General features: G+C 46.6%; 1 protein-coding gene across 1 annotated transcript in view; it reads left to right on the top strand.

Moving 5' to 3' along the window:
• Window positions 1-558: 558 nt before the first annotated feature.
• The window catches only part of CHAT (choline O-acetyltransferase), an 86,468-nt gene continuing 70,842 nt past the window's right edge, over window positions 559-16,184 (top strand). Inside the window, exons 1-6 of the mRNA XM_006874615.1 lie at window positions 559-659; window positions 7,218-7,409; window positions 8,316-8,434; window positions 10,170-10,223; window positions 13,462-13,642; window positions 15,654-15,831. Of these exons, the coding sequence (XP_006874677.1) occupies window positions 594-659; window positions 7,218-7,409; window positions 8,316-8,434; window positions 10,170-10,223; window positions 13,462-13,642; window positions 15,654-15,831 (790 nt within the window). The 5' untranslated portion in view covers window positions 559-593. The remainder of the gene's footprint in view (window positions 660-7,217; window positions 7,410-8,315; window positions 8,435-10,169; window positions 10,224-13,461; window positions 13,643-15,653; window positions 15,832-16,184) is intronic.

The raw sequence follows: 16,184 nt of genomic DNA, 5'->3' as shown, positions 1-16,184 counted from the left end.
CAGCCCAGAGTGCCTCCTGGGCCTCAGGGCCTTCTTGAAACCGGTATACATTCATTCATGTTTTTATGCATACACACATAAGTGCTTGTATTCCTTTATTTATTAAGTTAACAAACATTAGTCATTCTACAAGCTGGGCACCTCCTTAGATCCCATGGATGAGCATTGGACATGTCAGATTTGGCCTGGCCTTCATGAAATTCATAGTCTAGTGGGAAAGAGAGATTGTAATCAGCAAAGCACTGGAACTCCCAGGCAGGTATGGAAGCAGAGGGGTGGCTACCAGGAAGTGAGTCAGAGCTCCTTCCAACACTCCCCTGAGGTGGTATCTGGGTTGGATGGGGTGGACTTGAGTGACATTGACCTCACGGGAGCAAGTCCTAGCTAGACTCACCCTCTCCTCTTTGGGGGACCAGGTGGGAGTGGTCCAGAGATCAGGAATCAGGACAGGCCTGCAACACATATACTCCTGCCCGTCTCTGGGGCTCACAGGTTGGTGATGACATGGCAAGTCTATGTGGCCTTTATGTTGATGATCCACCTTTTTGTCCCCAGGTTTGCACCTCTGCTTCCCCAGACTAGCAGTTCCCAAGATGCCCCTCCTGGAGAAAGTCCCCCATCAGACGGTGGCAAAAACTCCCAGCAGTACAGAGGAGTCTGTGAGTAACTTTCAAAGCTCCCCTTCCCTTCCCTGCTCTCCCCACTCACATGCCCTGGCTCCCAGCCCTGCCCTCTCCCAGACATGAGGCACAGGCCATAACCTTGCTGGAGTTGCTGAGGATCCTAAGAGGGCCTGAGGAGGCTGGGAGTGGCCTCAGGTACCTCGGGAATGTGGCCAGTGACTCCTTCCTAATCCCCAAGGTCAGAGAGCATCATTGACCTGGCCAGATACCTCTCCTTTCTCCCAGGACTGCTCACCATCCTCAGCGTGCCCAGAGCTGGGGATTTTGAAGAGCCCTTGCCCACCACCCAAGGCTCATCTCTGATGACTTTGAGCCCAGTGGGGTTGCCATAAAGTGAGGCTTAATTTTCAACCTCAAACCTTGCCTCACCAGTCCCATCTGATGTGACTGATTCACCTGGACCCTTAGGCACATCTTCCACATTGGCTGGAGAAGAAACCGCCAGCCGACATCTACCTTCCTTAGAGACACAGCAGCATCTTTTTTCCTTTCTCTTTAAAAAAGTATTTCCTTGTGTTTTAAGTGAAAAGTTACATAGCAAATTAGGTTCCAGTTGAGCAATTTCTATACAGATTGCCCCATGGCATTGGTTACGTTTATCACTATGGGTCAACATTCTTATTTTCATTCTGTTCTCATTAATCTAGCTTCTCTGCTCCTCTTTACTGTCTCATCTTTGTTTTAGGGTAAATAGTGACCATTGGGTCTCGTATGTTGTTGGTGTCAAGTGCCATCAAGTCTCAATTAGTCATGATAACAACCCTGGAGTGGCTGGTGGGTTTGAACTGCCAACCTTGTGGTTAGTTGTCCAGTACTTGCCCTTCAGCGCCACACCAGGTCTCATACAGTTGATTATGTAAGGGAGTGTAGTTCTCACAAGTGCTACTGTTTATCTTATAAGCCAGTCTGTTATTTGGATGAAAGGTGACCGCTGGGAATGACTATAGTTCCAAAGTGAAAGGGCGTTTTAGCGTGATAGTCTCAGGTGTTCCTTTAGCCTCTATCAGTTCAGGAAATCTAACAAAGTTCAAAATTCATTTTGTTCTACATTTACCTCCTTTTCTATCCCGGACATTTTATTGTGTCCCTGGTCAGAATGACTGGTAGTGGTAGCTAGACACCATCTAAATCTTGTGGGTTATTAGTCCTGTTTTTTCTTTGCGTTTTTGGTTCCCTTCATTTTATTTTTGTTTAAGATGAATAGAGACCATTAGTTGTGTCTTAGATGACCACTCACCAACTTTTTTTTTTTCTTTAAAGCTTTTATTGTGAATTGAGTGATTAGTTTTCTTGGGAGAACATCAGTTTTGCACTCAACCAACTGTATTTTGTTTCATCGCAATGATCACAATCCTCTCCATGCACCATTGGTTAGTAGTATTTGCCTTTATTCCACCCCCACCCCATTTGTTTGTTTGTTTGTTTTTGATGTGTGGCACTGTGGGTTAATGCACTGGACTACAAGGTCAGTTTGAACTGCAAGGTAGGCAGTTCAAGTTCATTAGCTGCTCCTTGGAAACCCTATAATCACTAAGAGTTAGACCCAACTTGATGTCACTTAACAACAACACAAAAACACACAGGAATATATAATCATTTAAACAACTAAAGGGCATATTTTGCAAGCCAGCTGCCTGCCTAGCAGCACACAACCTTTCTCTTTCCATGAGTCTAGAGTCCTCAGCTGCTCTAGGTCTCCATTTCAACACCTCTGCCTCTGTCTCTTGTGTTGCAGCTTCTGTGGTTAGGATCCCATGCTCAGTTCATGCTCTTTCCTCCTGGTGGGCCTAGGGTCCTCTGTTCCTGGAATGTAAGATTAACTACTCCCCCCTTTTTGCTACATATCTTCTACCTTTACAGTTGTGACAATCGCAATTAGCCATGATAACAATTATTCACTATTGAATCAAAAGAATCCTATCCCCATCTCCTTTCACCAGACCCATCTAGACAAGATGAAAACTATTCAGTGGGGATTCTATCTTCCCCCCTTCACTCTGAAATGAAATTCCATCGTGAAAACTTGTAAGCCAGACACTCCCCCCCACACACCTATTTTAGGTAGCTAATGTCTAAGTTGTCTGTCCCTATCAACCCTGTGTACTGAGGGGATATAGGCTTGATCCTTGATATGAAGACTCCTTCCCTCTTAGTTGGTATTTTGAGCAACTACATCCATAAGCAAAGGTCAAGTTCATCAAATTGTAGCAATTTAATACATTTGCTTCCTGTATCAAACTTCTTTATCTTCCTCTACTCGAATTCTGCTCATCAAGCCATCCAAGCTAGGTCAAATAGGTACTTTTTTGTTTGGCACTCTTGTATACCTCCCCCCACTTTATCAGCTGGATGGTTCACTCTCAGCTCTAGTCTCCAGTGACTAGGTCAGTGTCCATGGGCTCAGGAATTCCTAAGTCTTCCCAAACTTTGGACCAACTAGCCCCTCCTATTCTTTCTGTCATCTCAAGTCAACAGATGTCTATGGAACATGATCACACTTAGCCCCTGTCTTCATTACTGCCTTTCCCCCACTTCTACTCACAAGTAGACCAACGTGGCCACTAGCGAGCTTATAAGCCTATTCATGTGTTCCCTTTGAGTTTCAGTCTTGGAAGGGGATTTGTCCTGAAGATCTTGATGGCTCCCAGGTGAACAGCTTGTTTGTTCTTGAAATAGCCCAACAGTCTGCTTTTTCTTCTTTTCGCCCCTGCTGGTCTTTCTTTCAAGAAGTATCTTCTGTTCCTTTAGCTGCTCTGCATTAGTCTGCATGTCCTTTCAAGTAGGAATGTCCCACCTCAGAAGGTTCTGGATGGGGCTCAGAATTCCACCTAAGGCCCCATACTCTAGAAAGGCTTGGCAAGAAACCTATCTCATTGGGCAAATTCTAGAACCCCTTTTAGGTATTCCAATCAGTTATAGACTGAATACGGGCTTGCAAGCTTTCTGTAATATTTCCCAATATTTCTTTCTATCCCACTTAAATGTCTATTTTATATCAGTAGGCAAGGGAAAACAATGTCCACAAGACAGTCAAGCACCTGAACATGATTTCCCCTTTTACCCACTCAAACTATGCCTCAATCCCTGTATCACAGAGCCCTACTGTTCCAATGTTGAGTATACATACTATTTTCCTCTGACTTGTTTAGCCTATGCAAACCTACCTAAGTGTTTCCCTGTCTTCCTTGTTCTTCCACCCCTCCTCCCCCTTCTTGTGTATTGCCTTCCCCTTCCTTGTATATTAACCTCCCCAACACCAGAACTATGATGTGTTTATCCCTTAACCTGTGCCTTACTGTCCCCTCCTTCCTACCCCTGGTAACGATCCAAGATTTTTTTTTTTTTTTCCTTTTAGTATGGAAATCTTTTCTTAAGCTTTTACAATAATGGTCTTATGCAATATATGTCCTTTTGTGACTGACTAATTTCAATCAGCATTTTGTCCTCAAGTTCATCCATGTGATGAGGTGTTTTGCAGCTTCATAGTTATTCTTCAAGGTTGCATAGTATTCCACTGTGTGTATGTACCACAGTTTGTTTATCCATTCTTCCATTGATGGGCACTTAGGCTGTCTCCATCTTTTTACTATTGTGACTAGTGCTGCTATGAACATTGGTGTGCATAGATCTACTTGTGTTATGGCTCATATTTCTTGTAGCTAAATACCAAGTAAAGGAATTGTTGGATCATAAGGTATTTCTACTTCCAACTTTCTGAGGAAGTGCCATACTGTTTTCCAGAGTGGTTGGACCATTTTGCATGCCCACCAGCAATGTAGGGCGGTCCTAATCTCTCCACATTCCCATCAGCATTTATTGTCCTCTGTTTTTTTGAACTTCACTGCTATTGCTGGTGTGAAATGATATCTCATTGTTTTGATTTGCATTTCTCTAATGGCTAATGATCGTGAAGATTTATTCCTATGTTTGTTGGCTGCCTGAATGTCTTCCTTGCACTCACCAACATTTAAGATCCCAGATGCTATTCACCAAAGTAGGATGTGGAACATTATCTTTATGAACTATGTTATTCATTTGACCAAGTTTTCCCAGCAGACTATGGTCTGTCAAATCCAATAAAGTAATCCCACGAGGTATTTGGTTGTCTAGAAAGTCTCGTTAATTGTGCCCCCCATGAGAGAAGCACATCTGAGCTCCAGGACTTCACACATGCTGGTTTCTCTGCCACAATCACCTCCTTACCACCCCCACCCCTTCTCCCTGCCTCCATTTGAAACCTGATGATAGCTCTTGGGCTTCACACACACACAAGGATCATCCTCAAATTCCCTTGGGTTCTTCAGCTAACCAACATTCCTGTTGCTCCTTTTGGTCTGGAGCATGTCTCCTCCCTCTAGCTTTCTTGAGAGCAGACTTGTCTCTCCATAATTCCTAACATGAACTGCACAAGAAATACATCTTAACTGAGACCCCAGAGTTCAAAAATTCATTAGTATAAGTCCCTATCTCTGGTCCCAGGCTGGGCCAGAAACCACTGACAGTTTAGGGGGGAATCCCATGGGGTTGAGACATGGAATTGAGATGCCCCACCTCTGTGTTTTTGTTGTTGTTGTTGTTTTTAACTAACTATCTGACTTCCTGTTACTCCAATCTGAGTTCCAGTTCACTGTCAGAGACCTGAAGAAAGGTAGCCTACTTCTAGCAGGAGTGCCAGGCTACCAGCTAGATAGGGCTTTCTGTAGACACTTGTCCACCCACTCAGCACTCACCTTTCCCACTCCCCATGAGAAGGAGAAGAGAACCAGAGCATTGTGTGTTGTGGGGTGGCAGGTGGGGGGTGGGGACTGCTTTGCAGCCTAGAGAGCTGTCTGGTATCATTCCCTGGCCAGGAGCATCCACAGTGGTCCCAACACTCTTCTCTCCCCATAGTCAGTGAACTCTAGAGAGGATCAAACAGGTGGAGATTCCCATTCATCTATCAGCACACACACAGCTCTGGGCTGTGTCAGGCATCCAGAGTGCAGCCAGCAAGAGCAGACCAGAAGCATGCCTTCAAAGGGGCCCTGCACGTCTGTAGCCACCCCGACCCCACTCCACAGAGGGAGAAATGACTGAAAGGTGGAAGGCCAATGTTTTAAAGCTGAATTAAAACTATTAAAAGTACGATATTTTATTATGATGGTCTAAGTGAGAGAGTACCTGCATAGTACAAACAATAATCTTCTTGACTGCTAATAGAAATATTAGAGGTTCAAGTCCACCCCGAGGTTCCTCAAAAGAAAGGCCTGGAAATCTGCTTCTGAAAAATCAGCCATTGAAGTCCTTAGAGCACAGTCTACTCTGACACATATAAGGTCTCCATGAACCAAATTGACTCCACAACAACTGGGTTAAGTGATGAAGAACGACTAGAAGGAAATGGAAAGGGGAGCAAGGGCAGAATGTGTGAGACAGTAGAAAACAGGTTGGATGAAGAGTTGATTTCTGACCCCAGGCCTGCCACCAAACTGCTGTGCGACCTTGGAGCAGTCCTTCCACTCTGTGGGCCTCAGTTTTCTCATTTGTAAATGGGACAAGAATCTAAGTCACCAGATTGTTAAAAACACAGATGATTGGCAAATGGGGATGTATAGTGTTCCTATGGAGAGGACATGGGTAGAGAGCTCTCTCCAAACTCTGACCATGCTTTGGAGGCCTTAGGCCCTAACTGGGTTTTCTGTTAGGGATCCCTCTAGAGGAATAAGGACAGCAACAGCAATACATTTTATAATGTGTCTATCTGGGGCCAGTTGTTGACCTCATGTAATTCTCTTGCATTCCTCTCAGGTAGGAATTGTTACTTTTGTCATATGAATGAGGAAGTTAAGGCTTGAAGAGATTAGGGAGAGGAAGAACTCTCCATGGACACATGGAATGAAATGGTGACTCTGGCATGGACCAAATATGAGTCACCTTCCCAGGAAATATTTGTCAGCATTCTGGTCTTTATAGTCACACTTTGATATGGGTCCTCTGATTCAAAAACATCATTCACCTGTTCAAAGCTTCTTTTTAGAGTAGTATCCAATGGGCTCAAAAGACTCGTTAGCTTCCAGAGCCCTAGCTTGGTGGAGTCACTAAATTACGAGGGACTGGCAGCCAACAATACCAATAACCAGAAATACTTCACCATACACCCATCCTTTATGGCTTATAAGCGCCTTCCCATTCAGTATTTCTGATTCTGTGAAAGGTAAGCTTATAGGGAAATATACCAAAGCACAGAAAGGTGGGGTGACTTGCCCAAGGTCACACAAGTAATCAGCGACAGGGTCAGCATATGAACCCAGGTTTGTCTGGTGCTAGGACCAAGGTTTTTTCCTTTGTGCTTTGTCCCCTCCTGGTGGTGAATTAGGGAAGGGGGAAATAGGAGTTTCCAAAGTTAATGATTCTTCCAAGCTGTGCTTTGGAAACACACAGTTCCAAGGGTAGAAAACAAGTATAGAGCAGATGGAGATGGACCTTTGGGACCAACTCAGGGAGGGCTAGGGATCACCCAGACAGACAAGCCCAAGCTTCAACCTTCTCTTCTAGGACTTGCCCAAACTGCCTGTGCCCCCTCTGCAACAAACCCTGGCCACCTACCTGCAGTGCATGAGACACCTGGTGTCAAAGGAACAGTTCAGGAAGAGCCAGGCCATTGTCCAGCAGTTTGGGGCCCCTGGGGGCCTTGGCGAGACCCTACAGCAGAAGCTTCTGGAGCGGCAGGAGCGGACAGCTAACTGGGTAGGAGTTGTTAGTCTGCTGGGACAGTGTGGGTGACCTGGGTGTGGGCAAACAGGGGCAGACAGTGGACCCATGCAAAAAGGGCAGGAGGCAGAAATGGGAGACCGACAAACCGGTTTGGATGGGGGCACAAGTAGATTACAAGGATGGGGCAGCTGGGGGACAATAATGGGGCACAGATGGAAACAGAGGTCATGGATGGAGAGACAGGGACAGCAAAAAGCATGGGTGAAAGACCAGATATGGGGTTGGGAACTAAAGATGAGGACAGAAAGGGAAAGAGGTGGAGCTAGAGATGGGATGGGAAGAGATGGATGACAGACGGGAAGAGATGGATGACAGACAGGAAGACAAGGACTTGGGGGGAGGGGTAGGTGAAACCAGAGATGGAGGGGAGGGAGAGAACAGAGATGGAGGGTGGACAGGAGGACACGGATGGAGTGGAGGAACAGGTAGGGCTAGGGGTTTGTTGTTGTTAAGTGACATCGAATTGGTTCTGACTCATAATCACCCCATATAGGGTTACCGAGGAGCGGCTGATAAGTTTGAGTTGCTGACCTTGCAGTCCAGTGCATTATAGATAGGGATGAAGGCAGGAGTAAGATACATATGAGGACAATTGTGGAGGATAGGAAAGGAGAACCAAAGAACCACATAGAAAAATCATGATAGAAGGAAGAAGATAGGCATGGTGAACTGGGGTACACACGCGGCCTAGCATGTAACTGGGACTCTATGTTTGTGGGATGAATGAAGAATTAATGAGCTGGATGATCAAATGAAGTGTCCCAGCTATCCCTTTGGGGCCGACAGGATGAGAACTGGCATCCTTATTTGGGAGGGGCTGTGGCCACTGGGACAGCAGCTAAGCCGATCATGATTCATTTCAACCTTCCTCCCTGGCAGGTGTCTGAGTACTGGCTGAATGACATGTATCTCAACAACCGCCTGGCCCTACCAGTCAACTCCAGTCCAGCTTTGATCTTTGCACGGCAGTGCTTCCAGGACACCAATGATCAGCTACGGTAAAGCCAGGTGCTCCCGGGCCCAGGTAGACCTGGGGAGTAGCCATGGGGAAGGAGGTTGTGGGCTGAGGGCCTGGTCAATGTCCTAGAGACAGTGGCTGTTCCAGGCCAACTGGTTGAGGAGGAGGTGAGGTGAAGCTACATACAATTGATAATGAACACATGATCTTCCTCATAATGTTTATTTGTGGAAGGGGACACTAATGGAGGTGGGTTCCCAGGTGCCCTCAAGCCAAACTTGACCTGGCTGAGGTCTAAATAGAGGAGTGTACCCTCAGACCCTGCCTTGGATAAATGTTGCTCCATTTATCCGAAAGGACCTCTGCTGCCCTCCGAAGATCCCAGCTCTAAAGAGAGGCTCCTGGGGGGAAGGATGAGTTCCTCCCTGGCAGCCTCTGCCTAACCAGAGCTCTGCCATCTGCTGCAATTTCAGAGCTCAATGAGCCGCGGGGAAGAATGACTGATGATGGTGGGACTGTACACACAGGGATGGGGGTTAGGGCAGGGTCTCTCAAAGCCATCCCTGGTCTCATGGGGATGGAGAGAGTTCAGATTGAGAAGGGACAGGTGTCTCCCTCAAGACTAGCCAGGGCCCATCCCTCATTCTCTAGGTAGGGCTTAACCAGGTTTAAAGCTCCCCATCCCCTTCCTAAACCTTCCTGAAGTATGGGAATGGATGAATGATTCTCAAAACATGTCTCAAAATTGCATTCAAGGGGCATATTCCTCCCAAAGCAATTACGCCCAGACTCATCATCTACGGACAATTAGGGTAGGGTGGTTCTCTGGCCCCTGTGTCAGGTACCTTTTTACTCATAGCACCTGCACTCCTTTTCATTCGCACCAATCAGTTGCCATAGAGTTGATTACGGCTAAGGTAACCCCATGTGTGTCAGAGTAGAACTGCGCTCCACAGGGTTTTCAAATAACTGCTTTTTCAGAAGTAGATCACCTTGTCTTTCTTCTGAGGTACCTCTGGAGGGATTTGAGTCTCTAAACTTCGGGTTAGCTGTCAAGTGAGCATGTGAACCATTTTCACCCTCCATCGACTCCTCATTAGCATTGTTGCTGTTGTTAAGTATTGTTGCATCAGTTCCAATGCATAGCAACCCTGTATAGGGTTTCTTAGGAGTGACTTGTGGGCATGAACTACTAACCTTGTGGTTATCAGTCCAGTGCTTAATTTATAGCATCATATGAAGTCTCCTCATTAGCATTAAGGGAACCAAATTACTGACTTCTCCAGGAGGCTGAATTCCCCAGAATCCCAACTTTCCCCTGACCCCAATTCAGTGCAAGCACTGACTGCTTCCAGGAAGAGTCCATCCCCATAATCCAGCCCCTTCCTGTTTCACTGAAGCTTCACCTGTCCCTCCTCTATCTGATTTACTCTCCTTTTCTCTCCCCTACAACTGCACCACTCCCTGCTCTCGCCAAAGGACCATTTTTACTTCAAGACCTATGTTGACAGCACTTGGGACTGGACAGGAACCATATCTGAGTGGTGCACCAGCCAGATCGGGCCTATGAGGGGATGACTGCATCTTAAAGGGAGGGAGAGGGGAAGAGGGAGACAGAGAGGCAGGAAAGGAGGGAGGGAGGCAAAAGGAAGGGAGCATGGACAAAGGAGAGCAAGGGAAGGAAGGAGGAAGAGGGAAGAAGAAGGAAGAAGGAAGGGTGGGAGGGGATCCAGGACTTCTGAGAAGAAAGACTGAGGCCTCATCTCTTTCTGCAGGTTTGCAGCCAACCTCATCTCTGGTGTGCTCAGCTACAAGGCGCTGCTGGACAGGTAGGACTGGGCTCTTCATGCCCCTGTCTCTCTGTGGCACTAGACAGAGAGCTCCCTGCCTTCTGGATGTCTCTGTCCTCTTTCCCACCACTTTGCCACAGTATCTTGGATTTTATCCCAGCTGGCCTAACCAGGAACAGCATTATCCTCCCTTGTTGTTAAGCACAGTCAAGTCGCTTGTCAAGTCGCTTTCGACTCATAGGCCCCTTCCAAGGAGTGTCCGCCGGTGAGGACAAATTGTGACCTTGCAGTTCAAAGCAACCTTGTGGTCGAGCACTTATCCTATCGGGCCACACCTTCCTTAATGGTTTTAAAATGCCCCAATTCCTTCAGGCCTGCTAGGTTAACATGTGACATGAATTTGTCTGTCAGGACTCAGAGAAGCAGGTAGAGGGGAAGAGTTGTTAGAGTGAGGAGATAGAAGTTCACCTTTTCTACTTGGGCAAGTATGGTTTCCTCACCTTGACCCTGTGTTCCAACACCACCCCACCCAGCTCAAGGGATGGGAGAGAGAACTCAGTGGACATGAAGATGTTCTGACTGATGGGCAGAGCTGCTGGAGCTCAGTGGAGGATTACTGATTTTAGGAAGGAAGTTTCTGGCTAAGGGTGTTTGGGAGAAAGCCGGAAGAAGAAGTCAGGGTTGTTTCCAGAGACAAAAAATAAAAGAATATCAGACACTGAAATGAGAGAGCGCTCCAAACACTATATTTAAAGGCTTAGAAAGGTTAAGTGGCTTGCCCATGCCATACAGCCAGGAGATAGCAAAACCAGGAGGGTGAAAGAGGCAAACTTCACTGTCTTTTCAACTTGAGTCCAATTCAGCCTTTGCACAGCCTTAGGGCAGAGGCTCAAAATCACAGGTGGTTCAGGGGAGGAGAAGGTCCTGAGAGTCAAAGCTCAGGGTTCAGGCCCAGGAGTGGACAAACCTGAATTTGAATTCCAACACCCACAATACTGAGTGTGTTAACCTTGTTGGTGTTGTTAAGTGTTGTGGAGTCAGTTCCAACTCATAGTGACCCTATCTAGGGTTTCCAAGGAGTGGTTGGTGAGTTTGAACTGCTGACCTTGGGGTCCCATGCTAGCCCTGCAGCACCACATCAGGACTCCTGTGTTCATCATGGGTGATTTTAATCAGTCCCAGCTGGAGTCCCCTCAACTTCCCAATGAGAATAAGCCTCTAGCTCACAGCACCTAGTCTCTGATTTCCAAGATTCTCAGCCCTCACAATCCCATAGCTGGGCAGTGTGGGGAGGAGGGCCAAGGCCCTGCCCATTGGGGCTGGAGTCTTTGTTCTAGTCATTTCTGGCAGTTTCGATCTCAGACTCACTTGTGCATGCATGTATGTGTGTGCAGATGTGGGTGTGTATAGGTGTATGTGAGTGTGCTTGTGTGTAGATGTGTGTGTGCATTTCACACTTATACTGACATATATCCACACATACCCCAATGGAGGGTCCCATGTTAAGTGATTATAAATGTCACAAGGTTGGACCATTACTTGAGTCATAGTTTTGGGCCCCTTGATTTAGTCGCTCATTCATTCATCCACTTTGGAGTGTACTGATGCTGAGTGTACTGATGCTGTGGAGCTGAGATTAAATGAGTTCTCATCCATGCTCTCAGAAGGCTCTCAAATACTGGGCAAGACAGGCACCCAAACAGATAAAAAATATAGCTCCATTCTCTCCCCCAAACACCTAACATCTTCACTGGGACATCCTGGTCACTGTAAACTGAGCTTGTCACCATACATGTTTGGATGTCCTTCCTCACCCTTTCTTGTCATCTCAATAAATACACCAACACATACTCCAGTGGTAAATCCAGAAACCTAGATGGCACCATGATTCTTCTTCCCCAGGCCCCTTGCATCTCAGAGGCTGTTGGCCAGCCCTTCAGATCTAGTTCCCCAGCCTCCCTCTCCTACCCCACATCACCTTCCCATCTCAGTCAAAGCTCCTTCCCTTGTTCTTGTGTGTGTAACCAGGGTCATTAAGTTAAATCATGCCACCAAACACTAAAGCTTTCGTTGCGTGGAGAATGAAATGTAAATTCCTTACTTCTACTCTGAGGTCCTGCAAGAGCCAGCCCTTTTCCTTCCTCTCGATGCCTCCTTACACGGTTTCAGTCCCACTGGCTGCCTTTCTGCCTTCATCAGTGTCTTTCACATTGTCTGTGGTAAAGATCTGCCTGTTGTGCTTTCAACTTCATAAAAACTTGCCTAACTATTAACTAAAAAAATTGATACAAAGCTACAAGACACACGACCAACTATTTCATTATTAGATTCAACAGACATGAAGTTCTTCTATCAAATTGCTCCAAAAGTTTTTGAGTGCTTCCTCTGAATTTCAGCCCTCATCCTCCATTGGCTTCATTATGGATAGTTGGGTCCAACACCAGTACTTTGAGTAGCAGGACTATGGACACCCCACTGTCCCAGCTCTTCTCAGGACCACCGCCTACCATTAGGGTGGGTTCAAACATCCTTTCTTCAGTGGTACCACCCCTGAAACCACCTCCTACCCTGCCTAGTCACCACCTCATCACTCTGTGTCACTACTAGAAAGTCTCTTGTTTGCTGGTTTGTTATATGTTGTCTACTCCTTACCCATACACATTCCAGAACTTGCACCACATTAGAGCAGGAAATTCACCTGTCTTGTTTGCTATCTTATCCCCAGATGCAAGAATGGTACCTGGCACAGAGGAGGTGCTCAGTAAATATTTGTTGGCTGGCAGAGTGACTAGCGTGGTGGATAGATGGAGAAGAATGGAAGAAAATGAAAGAAGGGAGGAAGGGAGAAAGGAAGGAAAGATTGGTGGACATGAGACATACTGAGACCTCAGGGGAAGCAAGCTCTCAGTTTGGAACTCAGGGAAGGCTTCTAGAAGAGATGGCGAAGGAGTAGGCTCTTGTAGGAGAAGGATTTTTCTAAATAGATTAGCTAAGTGTAGGAGTGGAGGTGAGGGTATGCCCAGCAAGGACCAGCCTAAGTAGGACTGAAATGGCAGAGCCTGCCTACACAAGAAAACCCTGGGGTCTGCAAGGTCCATAGAAATAGGATGCTCCTCTACTGTAAGAAAGTGAGGATTGATTGCTTCAACTCCTGTGGTAATGCACGTATGGTTTTTATGCCCTATTTTGCTTGATCAAGTTGCAACAGACCTCATTCAGATTCCCTTTCTCTTCCATCTTCTCTTGGCTGCCTCCTCTTACCCTTCTGCCTCTCCAGCCACTCCATCCCCACTGACTGTGCCAAGGGCCAGCTGTCAGGACAGCCCCTCTGTATGAAGCAATACTACAGGCTCTTCTCTTCCTACCGGCTTCCTGGCCACACCCAGGACACGCTGGTGGCCCAGAAGAGCAGTGTCATGCCGGAGCCTGAGCATATTATTGTGGCCTGCCGAAACCAGGTAAGCAAAGCCGCCTACCACTGTCCCTCAGGTTGAGGTGGGTTGTGGGGCCAGCAGTGGCCACTCATGCTTATCCCATCCTGCTGTTTCACAGTGCTTCCCGATGCAGGGTTGGAGTGATCCAGAACTCAGGTCCCTGAGCATATCAGCCCCCTTTCTCTCCAATGGCTGTAAGAACAAGTAGAATCATGAATTGAAGGATGTTCACCTCAACTTACAAATGAGCCACCAAGAGCCAGGTTAGGTTGCAAGAAAACCCTCCTAGCCATGGGTTCTTAATGAGAACCCAGCCTGGTTTTGACTCCTCCACCCATGTTGTGGATAGGGTTGTGCTTAGGGTCACTATTAGTCAGTACCGACTCGATGGCACCTAACAATAAACATAACAACAACCCACAGACCATCACCCAAGTCATGGCCCTTCTGGAGACCGCACACATGCAGACAGTTACAAATGGACCAATTGGAAGAATCATGTGTCAAGCATGGGCTCAGCACTTGCCACATTCATCCCATGTGATCACCACAGTGCTGCAGGCTGGACCTCAGAATCTGCATTCCACAGAAGGACATGAGACACAGAGGTATTAGGTGACTTGTCCAGTGTGCCAGAACTCCTAGGTCTGGCTAGTGCCACGAGCCCAGCTCGGCTCTGTTCCCCTGCAGCTCACGTTTTCAGACTGGTTCCCTGGAGCCAACAAAGAGGAGACAGGCTGAGCATCGGGGCTCCAGACTCTCCCATTGTCTACCAGACTGTACAGTCTACACTAAAAAATTCCACATATGTACTTAATTGGCTAAAAGGTGAAATTCTTTTTATCTGTTTATGTTTTATTGTTTTTGCTAAAGACCGTGTTTGATGACAACCACTCTGATGGCTCCCCTGGTAATTGTTCTAAATTGATTTCTTTTCAGGCTTATTTCACATTTTTAGTAAGTTAGGAGCTCATTGAATGAATGGCTGCCATCTGATAGCCTTGTCCCAGGTCTTAAGGCCAACCCGAGATTTCCCAGTCCACCTCACACCCATGTTGGCCAGCCACAAAAAAAGTTCAACCCAGCTCATCCCAGACTCCACCTACAGTCTCATCCAGAAGTACTCAAGGGCCACATGTACATGGTTTAGGGATAGGCAGAGGGCTCATTCAGCCAGAAGGAAGGGATATCTTGACCTGTGCCAAGGAATAAGACCCTTTCCATCAAAGCTATAGCATGAAGTCCCATATATATGTGCACATGTATTTATGGAGTATTTTGTGTGTTGGTTTTCATTCTTAATCTTCCTCTGCATCTTACTCACTGATTTGCTTTTATTGTCCACTCACCAGCATGCTTGAACTAATCATGTAGCTCTACCTTTTAATGACTGGGCAGACACATTGGACAAAGTAAATTTTACACAGCTATTTCCAATTGAAGAGCATTTAGGGTATTGCTACTGTTTTGTTATTTCAAACAAGGCTGATACACACATCCCTTTATACGTCTTCTGGTGGACACAAGTGGACATGTCCCTAAGCCTTAGTTTAAAGTATTTCTTTTTTTAAGGACAATTGCTTGCTGAGTCATGGGATATGAAAATTTTAGTTTTGATAGACACTTCCTTCCAAAAGGGTGGTCCCAATTTATATTCCTCTAACAGTGTCACAAGCCAGTTTGAACCACAAAATCAGTGATTCAAATTTGCCAGACACTCCTTGGAAACCCTCTACAGGGTCTCTGTGAGTTGAACTGACTTGATGGCACTTAACAACAATAACAGTGTCTCAAGTCCCCACAAACATGATGTATTTACATGAAGTAGGAACAATAAAAACAAGTTTTCTTTTAGCAAGTTTAATCTTAGAGTTGGAGTCCAGCTTGGAGCCTAGCACAGTCAACAGTTTTGGGTTGGTCCCTAAATTGTAAGCACCCAGAACATCAAATACTTTTAGGATCTGGGTCTGAGTATATATCTCCCATAGAGAACTTTACAGTCTCAAGTGATGTGTTTGACCTGTTTCCCCCACAGTTCTTTGTCTTAGATGTTGTCATTAATTTCCGTCGTCTCAGTGAGGGGGATCTGTTCACTCAGTTGAGAAAGATAGTCAAAATGGCTTCCAACGAGGACGAGCTCTTGCCTCCGATCGGCCTGCTGACGTCAGACGGGAGGAGCGAGTGGGCTGAGGCCAGGACGGTCCTCGTGAAAGGTTAGCAGCAGTGCCAGTGGCTCTCCATGCTCATCTCATCTTCATCCTCCAGGATCTGGGGCCATGGACTCATCATCACGGGTCACCACTCAGGACAAACAGCCAGTTCTGCTGTCAGGCCAGGGGCCTAGATGTTGAACATTTTGTGCCCATGTGTTTCTGCTACAAGTGACACCTACATGTTAATAGCTTTCTGGGTGAGACTAATAAGAGTTGGAATTGTGGACCTGCTCCAAAATCTTGGGTGGGGGCTAGAGGAACGTGGGCCGCAGTGAAGCAGTCCTGGAGGGTGGGAGTGGGGCTCATTTTGGAGGTCTGGTCACTGGGATTTGGGTCATTGGCCATCATGTGAA

The sequence above is a fragment of the Chrysochloris asiatica genome, unplaced genomic scaffold (genome assembly GCF_000296735.1).
Source record: "Chrysochloris asiatica unplaced genomic scaffold, ChrAsi1.0 scaffold00289, whole genome shotgun sequence".
Lineage (NCBI taxonomy): Eukaryota > Metazoa > Chordata > Mammalia > Afrosoricida > Chrysochloridae > Chrysochloris > Chrysochloris asiatica.
Note: the sequence above shows the minus strand (reverse complement) of the source record. Positions and strands in the feature narration are given on the sequence as shown.